This window comes from Phyllobates terribilis, unplaced genomic scaffold (assembly GCF_046119375.1).
Source record: "Phyllobates terribilis strain yellow unplaced genomic scaffold, ASM4611937v1 Scaffold_4__5_contigs__length_816908805, whole genome shotgun sequence".
NCBI lineage: Eukaryota > Metazoa > Chordata > Amphibia > Anura > Dendrobatidae > Phyllobates > Phyllobates terribilis.
The window spans coordinates 110040863-110061508 of NW_027362764.1; the positions used below are offsets into that span (position 1 = coordinate 110040863).

The following is a 20646-nucleotide window of genomic DNA, read 5'->3' on the forward strand; positions in this document are numbered from 1 at the left end:
TTAAGCACTTCAATTTATTTCAGTAAGGTTAAGGGAACTGATCTTAGCGATTTTCATGTCAGTCAGTCTATTAATGCCTGCTGATGTCAATGTGCCCAACAGTTAAAGGGATGTTCCCATCGCCAAGATCCTATCTCAATGTGTAGAAATAATAATATTAGCAAATGCCTCCAATTAAAAATGTGGTATAGTTCTTCAGATTCGCTATGTCACTTACCCCATGTGCAGGGCATTGCAGTAGCTTAGGTATCCATGGTTATGACCACTAATGGCAAACGAACTGTCACTATATGAGATAGGATCTTGCAGATGGGAATACCCCTTTAACGTAATAGCTGCCCAGGACGTCTTCTGTACAATTTACCAAACTAATGTGTCCACCAGACTCATCATTGTTTTCCCTAAAATTAATCACTCCCAATATTCCTTATTTTCTTTGCAATGTGAACATTTTTCCAGAAGTAATTGCACTTTTCTCTGATCGTACAAGGACTATAGGACAAACAAAAGGGCAAATGATTATTTTTACCTAGATGACATTTGGCCGTCTGGCCTTTTAGACCATATGAATGTAACAAAAAGGGGTTCCTACATTTAGATGACCTCACGCGCAATTTGGATTGAGAGGCATCAAGGTTTTTATTAATTTTGTAAAAAAAAAATAGTTAAAATACCCAAAAATAAGTTTTCATCTTAGTGGAGGACTACCTACAACTTACTAAATTTTACTAGTTTGTTCTACCGTCCTGCTGTATGAGCTCTATCGGTAACACCGGCCGAGGCCTTCTACATATTTGCATTCGTTCCTTCCCATCAATGGAAATCTGACCGTTCTATTATAAGTCAGCGGAAAGATGAACAACAGATCGTAACAGATCCTCATGGATCTTGTAAAAATGGTGGCAATATTGAAGCTAAGACTACCAGTGTGAATTACGGCACTGCACCACGGAGGTATATTTTGGATCCTTTTTTTGCTGAGCTGTGTTCTTTGTTACAGGTGAAGGATGAATATCATCAGAGCTCTATGGGAAACCTGAAGATCCCATTGAGTCAGCTGCTGACCAGCGAAGACCTGACCATGAATCAGAGGTTTCAGCTGAATAACTCTGGTCCGAACAGTGTCATAAACATGAAGATTGCACTAAGGGTATGTAGATATCTTGTATAGTACGTCTTAGTGATTCTTCTTTATGGCATCTAATTATGTAATTTGTCTCACTGTTAAAACATTAATAAGACTTCAACCATAGCATAAAACTTGATGACCAGTTCCCTTTAAAAAAAAATAAAAAATGTTTTAAGTCGATAGACACCTTCAACATGAAAAAAATATTAGTATTTATTGCTCTAAGTTTCAGTCTGCATTCCTTCATGCATTTTCAAACTCACTGATATGCAGTTTGCAACCTGATCCAAGCCATTTTTCTTCTTGTGGGAATGTTTTTCCCAGTAATATAGGCTGGATGTGAGCTCTGTGTGTATCAAATGTGCCACGGTCTCCACTATCTCTCACCAGCACACCTTCATTCCTGGAGTGATTTCCTTGCATCTCCTATATACAGGCTATTTGCTCTGCCCTCCATGATGCTTTCTCCAAGCTCTGATCTGCCTTGTACAAGCCTTTTTCCTTAATTGGTGCTCACACTAAGAGAATGGAGGAAAAAAGCTGACAGGCAGATCCCTGAGGGATTAGTATTAAAGTTTGCAGAGCAGCCAGCTATGTGAAGAACTTGCACATACTCTGCAGAACCAAAATGATAGGGCTTTTTAATGAAGACTATTTATAAAGTTATTTTTGGTTTGCATGTAGGAAGCAGATAGGCAGGAAAAATAATTGATGCTAAGGGGTAAATGGCCTTTAAAGGGTACCTGTCTCCTCTAACAAATACAGTTCTACCTGATTAACCACTGCAAGCAGGAAACACGTATATAATAAGTGGCAGCGCCGGGGACTGACCTTTTTCCATAGGGGGTAAGGAAGAGACTTATTTAGTAAAACGGCATGTGATTAGAGAGCTCACTGGTGTCTTCCTCTCTCAGATCCTGTATGTGGATAGACCCGTGCGGTCTCCTGATGAACAGTATACATCACAGGTCAAGAGACCATCAATATTCAAGGGGAAATCAAATCCACCAACGCCGAACACACCATCAGCTGTACGAGAAGCGCAGAAGCCTCCACCAACACCCAAAATAGACCCGATTAAAAAGATTGAAAATGGGGAAAAAGAGAGTCCCCAAAGTGCAAGTCCCCAGAGACCAACCGAGCTGCACAAAAGCTCCTCCAACCTCTCAGGATCCAGTTTTACCTATTCTCCTTCACACCTGTCTATGAAAGAGCCCACACCCAGCATCGCCTCCGATATATCATTACCCATAGCCACGCAGGAGCTCCGGCAGCGATTGCGGCAGCTTCAGAAGTAAGTCATACATCCATCAAGAGTTCTCCACCCATTCTTCCCAACATGACCTGTTTTCGTTTTTTCCTTCCCTTCTTTCAAGAACCATGACTTTTTTATTTTTCTGCCTACATAGACATATGGGGTCTTGTTTTTTTGTTTTTTTTTGTCGGACGAGTTACGCCATACATTGTGTGGTAAACATAAGTTGGCAGAATGATTCTCCTCGTCAGTACGATTGCAGTTATTTTTTTATTATTTTAGTGGTGAAACAACATAAAAAAATTGTAAATAAAAAAAAACAACAAAGTTTGATTGTGTCGCCGTTTCCCAACAACCGTAGCATTTTAATTTTTCGGTTGATGGGAGGTGTATGAGGGTTTATTTTTTGTGGGGTGAGACAATGTTTTTGTTGATACGATTTTGGGATAAATTAGATGTTTTGATCGCTTTTCGTAGCATTATTTTTCATTGTTGCAGCTACCAAAACAACAAAATTTTGGCATTTTTGAAATTTGTTTACTGATCAAAATATGAAATTAACCTGACCGGACATTATGTACGCGGTGATAACGCATATGTGTATTTTTTTTTAGAATTTTTATTGGAGAAAGAGATTCAAACTTTTTGGTTTTTCTTATTTTTAAAAATAAAAATAAAAAATTTAACTTTTCATTGTATTTGTTAGTCTCCTTAGGGGATTCGAACCTTCGATCATCTGATCACTTGTGTTGTATATAGCAACAATCATTCTCCTGTGAAGCCCGGCCACAGGCTGGATATCTGTGGAGCTCTGTGATGACAGGCTCGGAGGTCTTCCAACATCAGCTCCACGCGATCATGTCGATGGGTTGTTAATGCTATTGTCAGAAATTGACAGCAGCATTTAACAGGTTAACAGTTGCGGGCAGAGCTTCATTCCACCCATGGCTGTTATAGGCAGGTCCTGACTGTGTGTCAAAACCATTACCTGTTGGGTATGGGGCAATCCCACTCTATACACCCTTTCCCGACTGACACCTTGCATGTACGTCGGATGTCTGTAAGGGGTTAAATGCATGAATTTTTTTGGCTAAACATCATTTTTGTAATTGGGTTCCATTAAAAATTTTGCACAGTTTTCTCTATATAGCCTGTGTGTTGTATGGTTTATAGCTGGCTGCAGAATGAGTTAACTGAGAATCCACCAGTGAGCTCATTATGATGGTCCAATGGGAGAATTTCCTACTTCTCTTATCTGATTTTTTTGAGTACCTCTCAGCTGATTGACCACTGACCACAACAAGGTTTAATGTGTGAGGAAGCCTGGAGCGTGTAAAGGCAAAACGGTGCAAATTTTTTAATGAAACCAAATAGCAAAAATTATTTTTAACCCAAAATACATGCATTTAAGTAAAAAAAAAAACCTTTAAGGTACCTTATTTTTCGGACTATAAGACGCACACAGGTTTTAGAGGTGGAAAATAAGGGGAAAAAAAGCTCCTATGGCATGCTGGGAGTTATAGTTCCCTACATTTATGTCATGTGTTTGCACTGAGAACAATAACTCCCAGAAGGTCCTTCAGCTCTTATGCCATGCTGGGAGTTATAGTTCACCACACATTTGTCATGTGGTTGCTCTGAGGAGAACTATTAACTCCCAGCAGGTCCTTCAGCTCTTATGTCATGCTAGGAGTTATAGTTCACCACAGGAGTGGTACAGTGTTTAATGACATGTGCTTTTTCACTTTACTTTATACTTTACTTCTACCTTATAATGCTTGCCTCTCATTCTGGATAGGCAGGGAGCGGGGCCACACTTGCTGGGGGCTGCGGCGGCTGGGGGCTGCGGAGGCGGCTGGGGAGGCAGCTGTGCCAGCAGAGGGGGCTGTGGCTGTGGCTACGTCAGGGGGCTGTGGCTGTGGCTGCGTCAGGGGGCTGTGGCTGTGGCTGCGTCAGGGGGCTGTGGCTGTGGCTGCGTCAGGGGGCTGTGGCTGTGGCTGCGTCAGGGGGCTGTGGCTGTGGCTGCGTCAGGGGGCTGTGGCTGCGTCAGGGGGCTGTGGCTGCGTCAGGGGGCTGTGACTGTGGCTGCGTCAGGGGGCTGTGGCTGTGGCTGCGGCTGCGTCAGGGGGCTGTGGCTGCGGCAGGGGGCTGTGTCATGGGCTGTGTCTGCGGAGGGCGGGGGGCTGCGGAGGGGGCTGTGTCAGGGGCTATGGCTGCGGAGGGGGCTGTGGCTGCATCAGGGGGATGTGGCAGGGGCTGCGGCTTCGGAGGGGGCTGCGGCTGCGGAGGGGGGCTGCGGCTGCGGAGAGGGGCTGCGGAGGGGGCTGAGGCTGCGGAGAGGGCTGTGTCTGGGGCTGTAGCTGCGGAGGGGGGCTGTAACAGCTGGGGCAGTGATGGAGCAGTGTTATCTAGTGGGCGCTGCCATGAATTCACAGCCATAAATTCACTATGGCCGCGCTAGACATCAGGAGGTGGACGGTCTCCCATCCAGATCGCACGCTGCAGTGACGTTACGAAGAGGCAGAGCCGGGGTAACACAGAACAGCACAGCACGCAGTCATCCCCGGCTCTGCCTCTTTGTAACGTCACTGCAGCGCGCGATCTGGACAGGCGACCACCCACCTCCTGATGTCTAGCGCGGTCATAGTGAATTCATGGCTGCGCCCACTAGGTAACACTGCGCCATCGCTGCCCCAGCTGTCACAGCCCCAGTCGCGCCCCCCACATCACAAAATCGGTACATTCGGACCATAAGACGCACCCCCCTTTTTCCCCAAAATTTTTTGGGCAAAAAATGCGTCTTATGGTCCAAAAAATACGTACTTTGCTACTGATATTGATGACATTTTCTGCAGATTCCGCGATAGTTTGTGCAGTTTGCACAGATGGGGTCGCTTTAATAGGAGAGTTACTTATTTTCTCTCATACAGAATCTTGGTCCTGTACTTACACACGGAGTGAGACTCCCTTACGCTCCAGCGTTATTAAATTGCCCTAATAGAACACGTAATGGCCATAATTGCATCCATTTAATAGCTCCTGTAAGGGCCAATTAGGGATCCTTTTGTGAACACATATTGCACATTTAATAATGACTCGATTTACAATACAATTTTCTGTTCCCAGTGGGACATCGTTGGGACAGTCTCCTCTAGGACAGATCCAGTTAACTATTCGATACAGCGCTCACAGACATAAACTGATGGTTGTGGTACATTCCTGCAGGTAAGAGCCGTAAGGCACAATGGATTCCCAGCAAAATGGCTTTTTATTAATGGTTTGGAATATATTACATGAAATACTAAATATTCTATTATTGGCGACTGCGACCGACCTTTCAGATAAGTCATCAATATCCAGTTAGTGAGAGTCTGAGTCCTGGCATCCGATCAGCTGATTGAAGGTGCAGCACAGCGCCATACATTGTGCAGTGGCCATGAGTGGTACTGCAAGATCTCTCCTATTCAATCGAATGGGAGAGCTATTCACAGCCACTACACAGCTTCTTCATTTCCGCTGTGATTTTTTTTTCTACTTCGCGTGGATGAGTCTCTGTAAAATATCATCCATCAAACTGGATATGCTCATTAGTATTATAGTATTCTCGGCTTACATCATCTTCCTGATATGAGATATGCTCCTGGTGCATCACTGTAAGGCTATGTTCACACGTTGCGTTTTTGCTTCTTTTTTTCATCTAAATTAAATCTCATGCACACACATTGTTTTTTTTTTCCTGCCTGAATTGGAAAATTGCTGAATTTTTTAAAACTGCATTGTGTCATCTCTTTCAGCGTTTTTTTTTCAACATTTTTTCAGTGTTTTTTTCACCCATAGAAATCAATGAGTAAGTGCAAAAAATGCAGGTATCATATTTTGCTGCGTTTTTCGTGAAAAAAAAAAAACAGGTACAGCAGTATGTGAAACACATTTATTTTTGTGATTTTTTTTTTCCCCCAACTTTAAACCTTAATGTCTTGGTTTCCTTACCTGGGAATGGCAGTTAGGATTATTACAGTTTAATTCAATTAGTGATGCGTAAAAAGTAAACATTGGCTGACCAAGGTGTGACATTGAATATAACCTGAGCAACTCAATGGCCAACCAAAGTGTGAAAGTAAACCGTGTCCTACAAACTCAATGCTCTGCCAATGTCTTGGGTAAACTATCCCTGACCAATTCACCTCTCCCAATGTTACATTTGTAATTGTGTGTTTTTTCATGAACTCATTAGAACTTTTTTGTTCAGAATAGTCACTATTTTTTCAAACCTAAAAATCCACTAAATAATTTGAACAAAATAGTTTTATGGTTTCACATGTGTCTTACATTGGTGACCTGTGTTCATGCTTCTGTGGTGGAAGCAAAGCTGAACTTTGGGATCCTGAAAAATGCAGCAAAACTTGCTATTTGTAAGCAGCTTCTTTACCAGCAAGAGAGCAGGTTTTGCCTGCAGGAGAAAATGCAGCAAAAAATGCAACGTGTGAACATAGCCTAAGGGTCTGTGCACACGTTGCGTTTTGGTCACAAAACTTGCAGGATTTCCTAGTCCCAGCAACGTGAATGATATTCCTGAAGTCTCATGCACACGTTGCTTATTTTTTTTTCCTTGCAGATTTAAAGATTTAAATCTGTAGCATGTCAACTCTTTTCTTTTTTATTTTTTGTTGCCGATTTTTCATCACACTAATGTGTGATGAAAAATCTGCAACAAAAACACATGTAAAAACCGCAACAAAAACACGCATATTTTACACTGCATTTTTCTAGCAAAGAGAAATAGTGCAGAAATTTCTGCAGCACCAGCTTTCTGGATGAAGTTTTACAGAAACTTATCCACGCGAAGCAAAAAAAAATCTGCAATGGAAATTACCAAGCAATGCCAAGATGACACCCAGGTCTTGGCGAAACAAAGGATGAAATCTGCAGCATTTCCACCATGGGATCCACACAATGCAGTAGCCGATTTTCTTCCGACAATAATCTGAAGTGGATCAGTTCCTTGTGGACCTTAGAAAACGTTCTGCAGCAATGACAGTCACCCCAAAACAAACTTATAATGGAGGTCTGGTATGAATCAGTGTTTTTTTTCTGCTTCTAGAAACCTTATCGCGTTCTCTGTCGAAGGCTCGGATCCATATGTCAGGATGTATTTATTACCAGACAAACGCAGATCGGGAAGAAGAAAAACCCACGTTCATAAGAAGACACTAAATCCCGTGTTTGATCAAACGTATGACCTTTCTTTTATTCCCTTTCTCTTATTCATGTGTTTATTGCTGGTAGTAAATTTTGAATTTTTTTTTTTTTTTTTTTTTATTCCACTTTTACTTGATATTCTAGGGCCGTTTTCATCACATCTGCCTATGTATACAGTTATATGAAAAAGTTTGGGCACCCCTATTAATCTTAAGCTTAATGTTTTATAAAAATTGGTGTTTTTGCAACAGCTATTTCAGTTTGATATATGTAATAACTGTTGGACACAGTAATGTTTCTGCCTTGAAATGAGGTTTATTGTACTAACAGAAAATGTGCAATCTGCATTCAAACAAAATTTGACAGATGCAGTATGGGCACCCTTATCATTTTCTTGTTTTAAATACTCCTACCTACTTCTTACTGACTTACTAAAGCACTTTTTTGGTTTTGTAACCTCATTGAGCTTTGAACTTCATAGCCAGGTGTATGCAATCATGAGAAAAGCTACTTAAAGTGGCCACTTGCAAGTTGTTCTCCTGTTTGAATCTCCTCTGAAGAGTGGCATCATGGGCTCCTCAAAACAACTGTCAAATGATCTGAAAACAAAGATTATTCAACACAGTTGTTCAGGGGAAGGATACAAAAAGCTGTCTCAGAGATTTAACCTGTCAGTTTCCACTGTGAGGAACATAGTAAGGAAATGGAAGAACACAGGGACAGTTGTTGTTAAGGCCAGAAGTGGCAGGCCAAGAAAAACATCAGAAAGGCAGAGAAGAAGAATGGTGAGATCAGTCAAGGACAATCCTCAGACCACCTCCAGAGAACTGCAGCATCAACTTGCTGCAGATGGTGTCACTGTGCATCGGTCAACTATACAATGCACTTTGCACAAGGAGAAGCTGTATGGGAGAGTGATGCGAAAGAAGACGTTTCTGCAAGCACGCCACAAACAGAGTCGGCTGAGGTATGCAAAAGCACATTTGGAGAAGCCAATTTCTTTTTGGAAGAAGGTCCTGTGGACTGATGAAACCAAGATTGAGTTGTTTGGCCATACAAAAAGGCGTTATGCATGGCGGCAAAAAAACACAGCATTCCAAGAAAAACACTTGCTACCCACAGTAAAATTTGGTGGAGGTTCCATCATGCTTTGGGGCTGTGTGGCCAATGCCGGCACCGGGAATCTTGTTGAAGTTGAGGGACACATGGATTCCACTCAGTATCAGCAGATTCTTGACAATAATGTTCAAGAATCAGTGACAAAGTTGAAGTTACGCAGGGGATGGATCTTTCAGCAAGACAATGATCCAAAACACCGCTCCAAATCTACTCAGGCATTCATGCAGAGGAACAATTACAATGTTCTGGAGTGGCCATCCCAGTCCCCAGACCTGAATATCATTGAACATCTGTGGGATCATTTGAAGAGGGCAGTCCATGCTCGGCGACCATCAAACTTAACTGAACTGGAATTGTTTTGTAAAGAGGAATGGTCAAAAATACCTTCATCCAGGATCCAGGAAATCATTAAAAGCTACAGGAAGTGACTAGAGGCTGTTATTTTTGCAAAAGGAGGATCTACTAAATATTAATGTCACTTTTCTGGTGAGGTGCCCATACTTATGCACCTGTCAAATTTTGTTTGAATGCAGATTGCACATTTTCTGTTAGTACAATAAACCTCATTTCAAGGCAGAAACATTACTGTGTCCAACAGTTATTACATATATCAAACTGAAATAGCTGTTGCAAAAACACCAATTTTTATAAAACAATAAGCTTAAGATTAATAGGGGTGCCCAAACTTTTTCATATAACTGTAGGTGTAATCAGTATAGGCCCAATATACATTATATTCCAACACTTTTAGGGTGCGTTCGCATGTAGGATTTATATCTTATGTTTATTTTTAATGTTAGAAATCCAAGGCTGACCCTCAAAATTTCGTTCTCTGGATCTGCCGTTTGCTGCAGAACAATAATAAGAATTAGTTCAGTTCATGATCCATGAGAATAAATAGCACGTTATTTAGCCTTGCACTTTTTTCTGTGTTGTGCATACATTTCTCCATACAAGCATGCTGCTTTCTTTCTGAAACAGCGCCCCCCTTTGACTATGAGTTGTGTCTGGTATTGCAACCCAGCCCCATTGAGATGATTGGAGTGGAGCTGAAATATACAAATGGTCAGGGGTGGCACTGTCTCTGAGAGAGAGCGGGCATCATTTCCTAATCTTGGATAACCCCATTAGGTCATACATGCAAGGATTTTGGTGCAGAATATATGCTGAAATCAATATGGAAAGAAAAAATAACCTTGTGTGAACATAGACTTAACATGAAGCTGTCCGTACACCGCTGCAGCAATGAAGTGACAGCCCTGCTGGATCCATGGTGGACAATTGGCACAAGAAGACTAGCGCCAGTGTGACATGAGCTCAGCGCCTCATTCAGAATCATCTCCAATCAATGTCCTTAACCAAAGTGTCTTGTGTTTCCTTTGCAGATTTGAGTTTAATGTGTCACAGCCCGATCTCCCTAGGAGAACACTAGATGTTGCTGTAAAGAATAGTGGAGGATTCTTATCTAAAGACAAAGGTTTACTCGGAAAGGTGAGATCTGATCTATTATACATGAGCAATATTCTGGCCATGTTCACACGTTGCAGACTGTTTATATTGCGGATTTGGTCACAGATCTGCAATGAATCCACAGACTGAATTTACATGTGTTACGTGCAAATTTAGATGAGGATTTCGCCCTACTCCATTACTAAGCATTGAACAGGGTGAAATCCGCACAAGAATGAGCATGCTGCAGATTCTAAATATGCCCCAAATCCACAATGAAAATCCGCACAAGAATGAGCATGCTGCAAATTCTAATCCACGCCAAATCTGCACAAGAATGAGCATGCTGCAGATTCTAAATATGCCCCAAATCCACAATGAAAATCCGCACAAGAATGAGCATGCTGCAAATTCTAATCCACGCCAAATCCGCACAAGAATGAGCATGCTGCAAATCCTAATCCGCGCCAAATCTGCACAAGAATGAGCATGCTGCAAATTCTAATCCACGCCAAATCCGCACAAGAATGAGCATGCTGCAGATTCTAATCCACGCCAAATCCGCACAAGAATGAGCATGCTGCAGATACTAATCCACCCCAAATCCGCACAAGAATGAGCATGCTGCAGATTCTAAATATGGGCCAAATCCGCACAAGAATGAGCATGCTGCAGATTCTAAATCCGCGCCATGCTTTCATTTTTGTGCAGATTTTTTTCAGCGACGTGTGAATGGGATGTTGCACAAAAAAAAAAACCCAGTCACTTCTGTTATAGTGCAAATTGCTGCAGCTTTGCGGAACAGAAATCACACTGCAAATCCACAAAATGTGAACTTGGCCTTAATGTGTCTAAGGCCGGGATCACGCGAGCGTTCATTCTCTTATGCGAGAGAATCTGATCGATTATGTAAATGACACTTGGATCAAACTCTGTCAGCTTAGTGCGAGACTATTCTTTCGCATGACATAATTGTATCACATGTACGGAGAAGACTGAAAACTTAATTTCTCCATCATCTTCATTGCCTGCGGGAATCGGACTGCACTTGGATGACATCAGAGTGCAGTCTGATGTTTTACATGCACCCGTAGACTTGAATGAGTGCGCGTGATCCGATTTGCGGAGCTACTCTGTCTGTAGAAAAAAAACGCAGATCAGCAGCACTGCCCCATAGTATAACATTGGTCCGAGCACTATCTGATAAAACATTGGATAGCACTCATTCGATGTATACGCTCATGTGAATGAGCCCTAAAAGAAAGAGAGCGTAGAAATGACTCTGATTAGACTGCAGCATAGTTGCGATATTGAATGGAAATCTAAAGTAGCTGAAAATCAGGAGAGGCTCAGGTTGCTAGTCTTTTCCCTCTCCCATGATTTACACTGCAGCTCTGCTTGTTTAGAACAACTACAGAACATTAGCAAAACACAAGCCCAACAGCCCGCCATGCACGATATTCACAAGGGTATTTAGTGATGCAGCTAATTTTACCCCCACCTTTTAGTCTGCTTTCTTTGTGCCAAAAATTAGCTCCCAAATATTAGCGCAGTGATGCATCTTAGACCGCACCCTTTTGGCTCCTTTGTCAGGCAAGTAAGGAAATTGTCTAAAACGCATAGTAAGTACAGTGCAAGCCATGAAATACATTATTTGGCTCAGATTGCTCCCGAATTCTATTCTGATATTGAATATGTTTTAAAAAATTTAAAACAATGACCTGTAGAAAAGTTTTTAATTGTTCTTTTGTTTTAACTTTTCAGTTATTACTGGATTTAAATTCAGAAGAAATTACCAAAGGATGGACGCAGTGGTAAGATTCTTATAGCATTACAGCGCACATCATTAACGTCTGCAGCCCTGATTTATAACACTGATTATACGCAGACATTGAGGGTCCCTTTATGAAAGGGGTAGACCCGCACAGCTGTATTGTGCAGCAACTTCTCTGTGCCAACCACTTGAAGTGCTCCTTTTCCAGTTAAAAAGAAGTTCTGCAGCTCTGACAATGTGTATTGTTGGGAGTAATGTGCTTTCTACACTTCTGTTGGAATATAAGACATCCCTGGCAATGTTTCATCATCTTGGGGTGCTTTCATATTGATTTTAGTGCACGCTCGGTGGCCCCGCCGGAGCCGTCCAAATCCCCCCCCCCCCACAAAACAGGATTTGGACTATGCACCGACGGGGCCATAGATTATAAAATGAATATACTATGCCCCCATGTATATAAAAAGAAAGAAAATACGGTGCCCCCTGAATATACAACAAATCTATTGTTCTCCCTGAATGTAAAATGATTATACTTGCACCACCAGCTCATTGCTCCCTGCAGCACCACTGCACTATGACCTTTAAAGAGAAGCTGACAGCTGATGCCTACTGCCAACCTACGGGCAGCATGTGTCAGCCACTGCTGTATCATCTCAGCCAGGTATATTGGACTCTGAAATGCTGCGGTCCCTACTTTAAAAGCCACAAGGACCGAGCCGCACAGGAGACTAGTCGGACAGGTAGGTCCCCAGCGGCTTCTCCCCGCCCGCTGCCCTGGAGTGACCGGTCTCTCCCTGCAAACTTGTGTAGGGAAACATCTGTTAGTCACCGGCCGCGGGTGAGGAGAAGCCGTGTACCTGCCTGTAGGCCGGTAGCATGTATCAGCTGTCAGGTTCCCTTTAAACACATGGAGATAATTGACTGTTAGCGGTGCTGCAGGAAGCCATGAGAAGCTTCCTACCCAGTATCCTGCGCTTATCAAGTGGATATTATTTTGTTGTTCTTCTATATGCTTTTTTTTACCTGCATGCTGCAGTTCCCCGGTTGGGAATATTTGATTTGATTTATATATTACGCCTTTTTTTTTATTCCCCTGCATGCTGCAGTCCCCGCGGTTGGGAATCTTTGATTTGATTTATTTATTTTTCCATATATAAAGTTTAGTATGTTAATATTAAAGCTAAGGTGACATATTGGAAGTTTGTTTTGGTTAAAGTGTTATTCCCATCTTTTACGACTGCTCTGCACGTTATACTCAAGACTTTGTGGTTTCCTGGCATCAAACTCTGCCAGGGTGTAACATGACCGCTGCAGACATTCGGCAGCCACTGATCAGATGCAGCTCTCACGTTTCGTCTGAACAGAAAGAAACCTTTCTTTTCCAGGGAATGACAGGCGAGGCAGGGTCACCCTGCTTTAAATGTTAAAAAATAAATATAATACATATGTGGACTTGTTTGTGTATGTATATGTGTGTACATATATATATAGATAGATAGATAGAGAGATATATATATATATATATACATACATACATACGTACATACATATGTGTGTGTGTATATACACACACATGCATATATATTGTGTGTGTCTATATATACATGAATATACATATATATATATATATATATATATATATATATATATATATATATATATATATATATATATATATATATATATATATATAATATATGCAGGACCGTGCCAGAACCCTGCAAAATGACCTTCAGCAGGCTTTTAACATCCATGTGTCTGCTCAAACTGTCAGAAACTGACTCCATGAGGGTGGTATGAGGGTCCGACGTCCACAGATGGGGGTTGTGCTCACAGCCCAACACCGTGCAGGACGCTTGGCATGTGCCAGAGAACACCAAGATTGGCAGATTCCACATTGGCGCCCTGTGCTCTTCACAGATGAAAGCACATGTGACAGACGTGACACAGTCTGGAGACGCCGTGGAGAGCGATCTGCTGCCTGCAACATCCTTCAGCATGACCGGTTTGGCCGTGGGTCAGTAATGGTGTGGGGTGGCATTTCTTTGGAGGGCCGCACAGCCCTCCATGTGCTCGCCGGAGGTAGCCTGACTGCCATTAGGTACCGAGATTAGATCCTCAGACCCCTTGTGAGACCATATGCTGGTGCGGTTGGCCCTGGGTTCCTCCTAATGCAGGACAATGCCAGACCTCATGTGGCTGGAGTGTGTCAGCAGTTCCTGCAAGATGAAGGCATTGAAGCTATGGACTGGCCCGCCCGTTCCCCAGACCTGAATCCAATCGAGAACATCTGGGACATCATGTCTTCTTTCATGCACCAACGCCACGTTGCACCACAGACTGTCCAGGATGCTTTAATCCTGGTCTGGGAGGAGATCCCTCAGGAGAACATTCACTGCCTCATCAGGAGCATGCCCAGGCGTTGTAGGGAGGTCATACAGGCACGTGGAGGCCACACACAATACTAAGCCTCATTTCCTTGTCTTGAGGCATTTCCACTGAAGTTGGATCAGCCTGTAATTTGATTTTCAACTTTGATTTTGAGTATCATTCCAAATCCAGACCTCCATGGGATATTAATTTTGATTTACATTGTTAATTTTTCTGTTTTATTGTTCTCAACACATTCCATTATGTAATGACTAACTGGAATATTTCATTCAGTGATATCTAGGATGTGGTATTTTAGTGTTCCCTTTATTATTTTGAACGTGCGTATATACATACATATATATATATATTTAAAAAAAAAAAGTGACAAAATGATTTAAGAATAATTGTAACTGAATTCCTGGGTGTTTAACCAGTGATATTCCTTATCTTTCAGGTATGATTTAACTGAAGATGGAGCAAGGACGTCCGTCTCAAACTGACCCATTGGCCGCGTCACAAAGCACCTTTTATCTGCAGCTACATATGACGAATGCATTGTGCTCACGGGATTTATCAGTATATTTTTTGTATGGCATCATGTATTTCTTTATCCAACTTCACACTCATTTTAGCTCCTTTTTACCTTGTTTTGCAGACTCTGGTAAATCCTGTCATTAAGCTTCTTTAGCTGTTCAGCTTTACCTTTTGTCTAATAATGTGCAATAGGGCGTTTTAACTGCATTAAACTATAATTATGTGTATCCTTTTATAAACCCGGGAAATATGGTTTTTTTGTTGTTTACCACGAGTGGAGTTTTGTACTTTGCCACCGTGCACCCTGTAAATATGTACTATTACTATATTTTATATTATTTTTCTTTGTTGGTTCAGTATTGGTTTGCATTTTTTGCTTTTACGGACATTGTTTCATATGGCCTAGCGATGGCAACTTCTCAAGCCTACGGATTAGTGTAAACTCTTCATTGCTCTGAATTGCTGATCCTTTTAACTGTAGGGATTACACCGGGGGTACGTTGTGTGTTTTGCTGTTTTCCATGCTACAATAATTGATCCTTTCCTTTTACCAGGCTCTTCCTTTAATCAGATGTCCATACAGCGGCCCTAAGCAGCTGAAATAATAAGTGTCTCAAACATTAAATTGGCACCGAGGAGGCGATCACCCTGGATGGTGTAATGCCCAGATGAGATTTTATGATTCCTCCACAACTGAATGATTTAAAGGGCAATACTCAACCAAAGAAATTGTATTGCTTTTTGCTTATTTTACATTTCTAATAACATATCAAACTAATTTTGATTTCCCATTCATCTGCCGTGCTGCATAAGAATGCCCTTTAAGTATCATACATCAGAGTATATTATGTAATGTGTGTTGCTAGGATACAGCCATATACAAAATTTTAAAGTAAATCTATATGTCCATTTATTTTATTTTTTATAGTATCCCTATGTATATAGATTAGGAGAAAAATAGGCTTCCAGGGAGACCCAATTCTCTAGGATAATGGTTTATTATAGAGAATGCTGAAAGTGCAGGAGAGCTGCAGTAGTTTCCGGTGGACAGCTGAGATTTTATTGTTTCGACATGACAATCTGGCCAACAGTGGGACCTCACACGGCCTCATTTTGAGCCTTTTTGAAAATCTTTTTGAGATCATCTGAGCCTTGCATAAAGTTAGAAATCAGAGTACCCAAGAACCTTGGGGTTCATATCTAACCATAAGTATCACCAATGAGACATCTTGTATATAAAGGGAACCTGGCAGGAGGTTTTTTTTTTTTTTTTTTTTACCCCCCCCCCAGCTGCCACCACTGCCATCCATTGGTGCTCCAGTACTCTTCATACCTGTACTCCTTAGATATAGCTCTAACTTTACTTAAAAAGAAACAAAGTTACTGTAAATCACTGGTCTAAATTAAAGGGGTTGTCCAATAAAAACAAGTTATTACAGATCCATGGGATGGGGTAATAACTTGGTGATTGGTGAGTGTTCTACCGCTTGGACCCGTACTGATCGGCAGGGAACAAAATTGCACAGCAGGTCAGATGTCTGACTGCCGCTTCATTCGTTCTCTATGGAGATGCTGGAAAAAGGCGAGTGCAGCACTCGGCAGCCTCATACTGAATGAGCGGCACACAGGTCTCTCATTCAGTTCAGGTACGAGCAGTCGGACATCCTCCTATTAAAAATCAATCCTGTGGACAGGTGATAACTTGTTTTCACTGGACAGCCCCTTTACAGAAATGGGGACTTTATTCTAGAAGCCAAGCTTGTGTGCCCAGACCCTGCGTCACTGGGCATGCCCTAGAAATAGATCTCAAAGGCACATGGGCAGGATTTCAGAGGGGCTATGGACGGGGCATACTGCATCTAATGAAGTTTTCATAGCTATAAAAACTGAAAATTATTAAAAACAAAATCTGAGTAGGGGTCAGATTTACTTAAATTTTTGGCTTGTGGTGGCAAGGAGAGTACGGTACTGTGGTTCAGGTTGTGCACCCTGAATTTTGGGTCCAGTATAAAATGCTCTTTAATATACACATGTATGTCACTTTGATTTTATCTTGCATAATGCAAATTCTTCAATAATTCCCAGTCAATGATCTCCAAGAAGAATGTTCTATAACGTATGGAAGCCATTTATAACAGCATGCATGTCATCCTCGATAACCCTTATGTACATACAGAGGACAATTCGCTATCCTCCGCAGATTGTCCTTGACGCTCCGCTTTTCCTTTGCACTGTTTGTTACACTTTTGGCTGTAGAATTCAGCGCATCATTTTTATTTGTGGTGGGTGAAGGTTCGGGTACTTTAAAGCTGCTGAGAATGAATGAATGTTATAGTCAGGTAAAGCAAGATGATTCAGGTAGTAATGAAGAAGGTGAACTTGGTCAGGAAGAACTATGCAATGTAATCGGTAAAGAATATATTGAGATCGAGGGGAACTTTCCTGTACCCTCATCTTTCCTTTCTGAAGTCCTAGGCCCTTCCAGAGCTGTTTACCAACATAGAACTGAAAAGAAAAAGCTATTGATATCAGTAGATCTGTGCCATATATTTGACACTATAGTTGTATTTTTACCTTTACAGTTCAATATATTTATACCAAGTCTTTAGACAACCGTGAACGGACCCTCCAACATCTGTCGTTCATCAATGCTGAGGCTCCGTGTCCTGTAATGTGTTTTGCATAGTAATTCTAGCACAGGGCAATATTTTAATATCAATTACTCTATAAAAACATTATGCGATCTTATTAAGGAGACTCACGAATTTGACAGACGCTCAGATGCAATGACCTAGTTTGCAATATGCTACCAAGCTGTCGAGAAAAAGGATTGCCGGGAAGCCATGAATTATCTACTCTAACACAAGAATACCGATCATTAGAGGGATTTACAGATATAAAACAGAATATTTGTAGAGGTTTTTTTTAAATAATACAATGAAAAAGGTTTCCCATATCAAACATCTATCGGGGGAAGCTGCTCCAGAGAAGGTTTATTTAGATCAAATTGTATTTAAGTGCCTCAATCCTCCGTAATGGCAGCAGATCTGAAGCTATCTATATACTAACCAAAGCGACTTGGATAAGGCAATGGTCGCCTGTGGCAGCAGCCAGAGTCCAGAGTGCTATTTAGTCTTACACTTTTCATTACCGGGCCATTATGGGAAGATTTAGGAAAAACAGTCAAGGGATTGATTGATCTTTTGAGTTCCTGTTCACAAATAACCCAGAAAACGTTCCTTTAAAGCTACAAAAAAGTTGCCAAACTCTTTTGTCATGGGGAAAACCTATTACCGTATTTCAGTGACCTACAGATAAACGTCTGCCCGATATTGAGCCATAACTGTTATCGCCACTGGACTGCCCAGGAAACTATTTCCTATTTCAGGTTAAAGTATCTGGTAGAGTTGAGCAAAAAGATTTGCTCTTCCCCGGGCCGGCATCCAGTCCTTTGAGGTATCCACAAGATCGAGTATAAATGTATGATTAATGGGGGTACTACTTCTGGGATCCCAATTGGTCATGTGTCCTCGGTGGGAAGGTAGAAGTAGTTCCCATGCATGATCACTTCTTCATTAACGGTTAGGGTCTGCGGGAGAGGTAGTGTGCTGTATGACCACTACTCCCATAGACAAAGCACTCAGGAGACACTAGACCGTCAGGCTCCCAACAATCCTACTGTAATAGGTCGTATAATGGCGGCACCAACATAGCAGCATGTTAGATCCCAAGCAGAAACTTTTATTGTTTGCAGTGGAAGCACTTGCCTGCCCAGTAGAGCACTTAACACATACTACTCTTCCAGGAAAATTATGTTTCATAGGGTCTTTAGTTTAAAAGATTATACTCCTTATTGTATCCATATAAATGCCTGACTGGTCCCACTTCTGCTAGAATCACCGTTTGAAAGGGAACCTGTCAATAGATTCATGCTGACTTCTCCCCGCCCTGCTCCAGTTGATTGACAGGTCTTTTCCATGTGTGTACATGGGGAGAGATCTGTTAGTCATGGAGAAGCTGGGACCCACATCAGACAAGTCAGGTCTCTCCCTTTAGTCCCTGGCTGACTCTTCAAGCTATGTTTTCTCTGAAACACGGCAGCATTTCAGAGTAAAACATACTTGGATGCAATTGCGCAGCCAGGCTCTGATTTGTGCTGTCCGAAGTTCAGGCAATATGAATCTAATGACCGGTTCCCTTTAAAGAAGTTGTCCACAACTTTTACATTGATGGCCTATCCTTAGGATAGGTCATCAATGTCTGATTGTCTGTGGTCCCACACCCAGCACCCCCGCCGATCAGTTATCAGCGGCCGGAAGTACTTGTAGAGCTGGCCGTCTACTGGTAGTGGCTGTCGCAGGGTACTACACATTTGCCGCCTTTTGCTTTGAATAGGATGCGGATGTGCAGTACCAAGCCCCGGCCACTGCAAGTAATGGCCAGCTCCACAAGTAAGTACTTCCGGCCGCCGCTGACACAGATAACAGCTGATTGGCGGGGGTGCCGTCTGTCGGACCCTGGGCGATCATGACTTATCCTAAGGATAGGCCATCAATGTAAAAGTTGTGGTCAACCTCTTTAAGATTCACAGTGAATCACTAATTCCAGAATTCCCTGTACTTGCTATGTAAAAAAAAAAAAAAGAAATATACAAATTATTCCAATTTTTAAACATAATTTTCCTATTTTCTTTTTTTTATATTTTATATGTTTTTAATACCTGCTGTAAAGATATTTTGGGATTGTATGAGTAGCTAATGTGAACTCTATCAACTTCTGTTAGCCTGTTATAATATGTAGTAGCACCCGCCGGGCAGTCACACCTTTCCATCAATGCAGTCTAATGCTGATCCTAAGAGTTGGAGTAACCAATTGCTACCACCGAAAATCTGCCTACAGGCTCTTTGCTATCCCAAAAAGTCGGTCACCGAATAAGACTCTGCTGCTGCTTTTCTGTCCGTCTGTCGTACACGCTTGATGCATACTGCCACCGTGGCCACTGAGATGAGCTCTCAGACTACACCCGACTAGAGGAGCCTTTAATATGTTGTTATATATTTTTATCTTGTGCCTTAAATTACTAAATGTAACTGTATCCTCATAAAAATAATGTTTACTGTATTGAAACAGCATTGATATTTTTGTGTATATAAGTGCCGCCTGAAGGCGATGAGCGGATTAGCCATATCGAGAGCATGAAATCCAGATATGAATCAGTGTATCACTTGGATTTGGATTAAAGAATTATAAATTTGTATTTGTTTGATTTATTTCTTCATAATGATACAATAATATCCTGTACCTCTGTGATATATAATAATCTGTATCTTCTAATTCAGGTCCTAACATGACCATTATCATTAAAGGGTTATTGGATGGGTATATGCCAAAAAATGACACCTACCATGGGAAATGTGCTCCTTCGGTCAGAATAGTTACTATTCTTTGAAATTGTTCTCAGTTATTGATAAATGAGTCTTCAGCAGTGGTGAGGGGATTAGGGGAACGTTTGGGCTAATAGGTCTATTGCCCAACAGCAAGATTATCAAAGAAAGCTGAAAGAATAACTGGACTACAGCTGTAGACCCTTCATCCAAGCAGTTGGTGGGATCTCGGCGCTGTGGCCACCTTTCTTTGCTTTTCACTTATATGATAAAGTATTACATAGTAATGATACATTGATTCCTATACCCTGGTACCTAGAAGGGCCCTAATGCCATATAAGAAGTTATGAGTATATGAAGTAATATTCATATGTGGGGCCCAAGAGCTTTAAAGGGATTGTACCGGACTTTTAACATTGATGGCCTATTT

General features: G+C 41.7%; 1 protein-coding gene across 3 annotated transcripts in view; it reads left to right on the top strand.

Moving 5' to 3' along the window:
* The window catches only part of ESYT2 (extended synaptotagmin 2), a 150268-nt gene extending 130179 nt beyond the window's left edge, over positions 1-20089 (top strand). For all 3 annotated transcript variants that reach the window (XM_073677679.1, XM_073677680.1, XM_073677681.1), the window contains 7 exons: positions 1001-1150; positions 2044-2423; positions 5511-5609; positions 7486-7617; positions 10088-10193; positions 11916-11965; positions 14753-20089. In XM_073677679.1, the coding sequence (XP_073533780.1) occupies positions 1001-1150; positions 2044-2423; positions 5511-5609; positions 7486-7617; positions 10088-10193; positions 11916-11965; positions 14753-14798 (963 nt within the window). In that variant the 3' untranslated portion in view covers positions 14799-20089. The remainder of the gene's footprint in view (positions 1-1000; positions 1151-2043; positions 2424-5510; positions 5610-7485; positions 7618-10087; positions 10194-11915; positions 11966-14752) is intronic.
* The last annotated feature ends 557 nt before the right edge of the window (positions 20090-20646 follow it).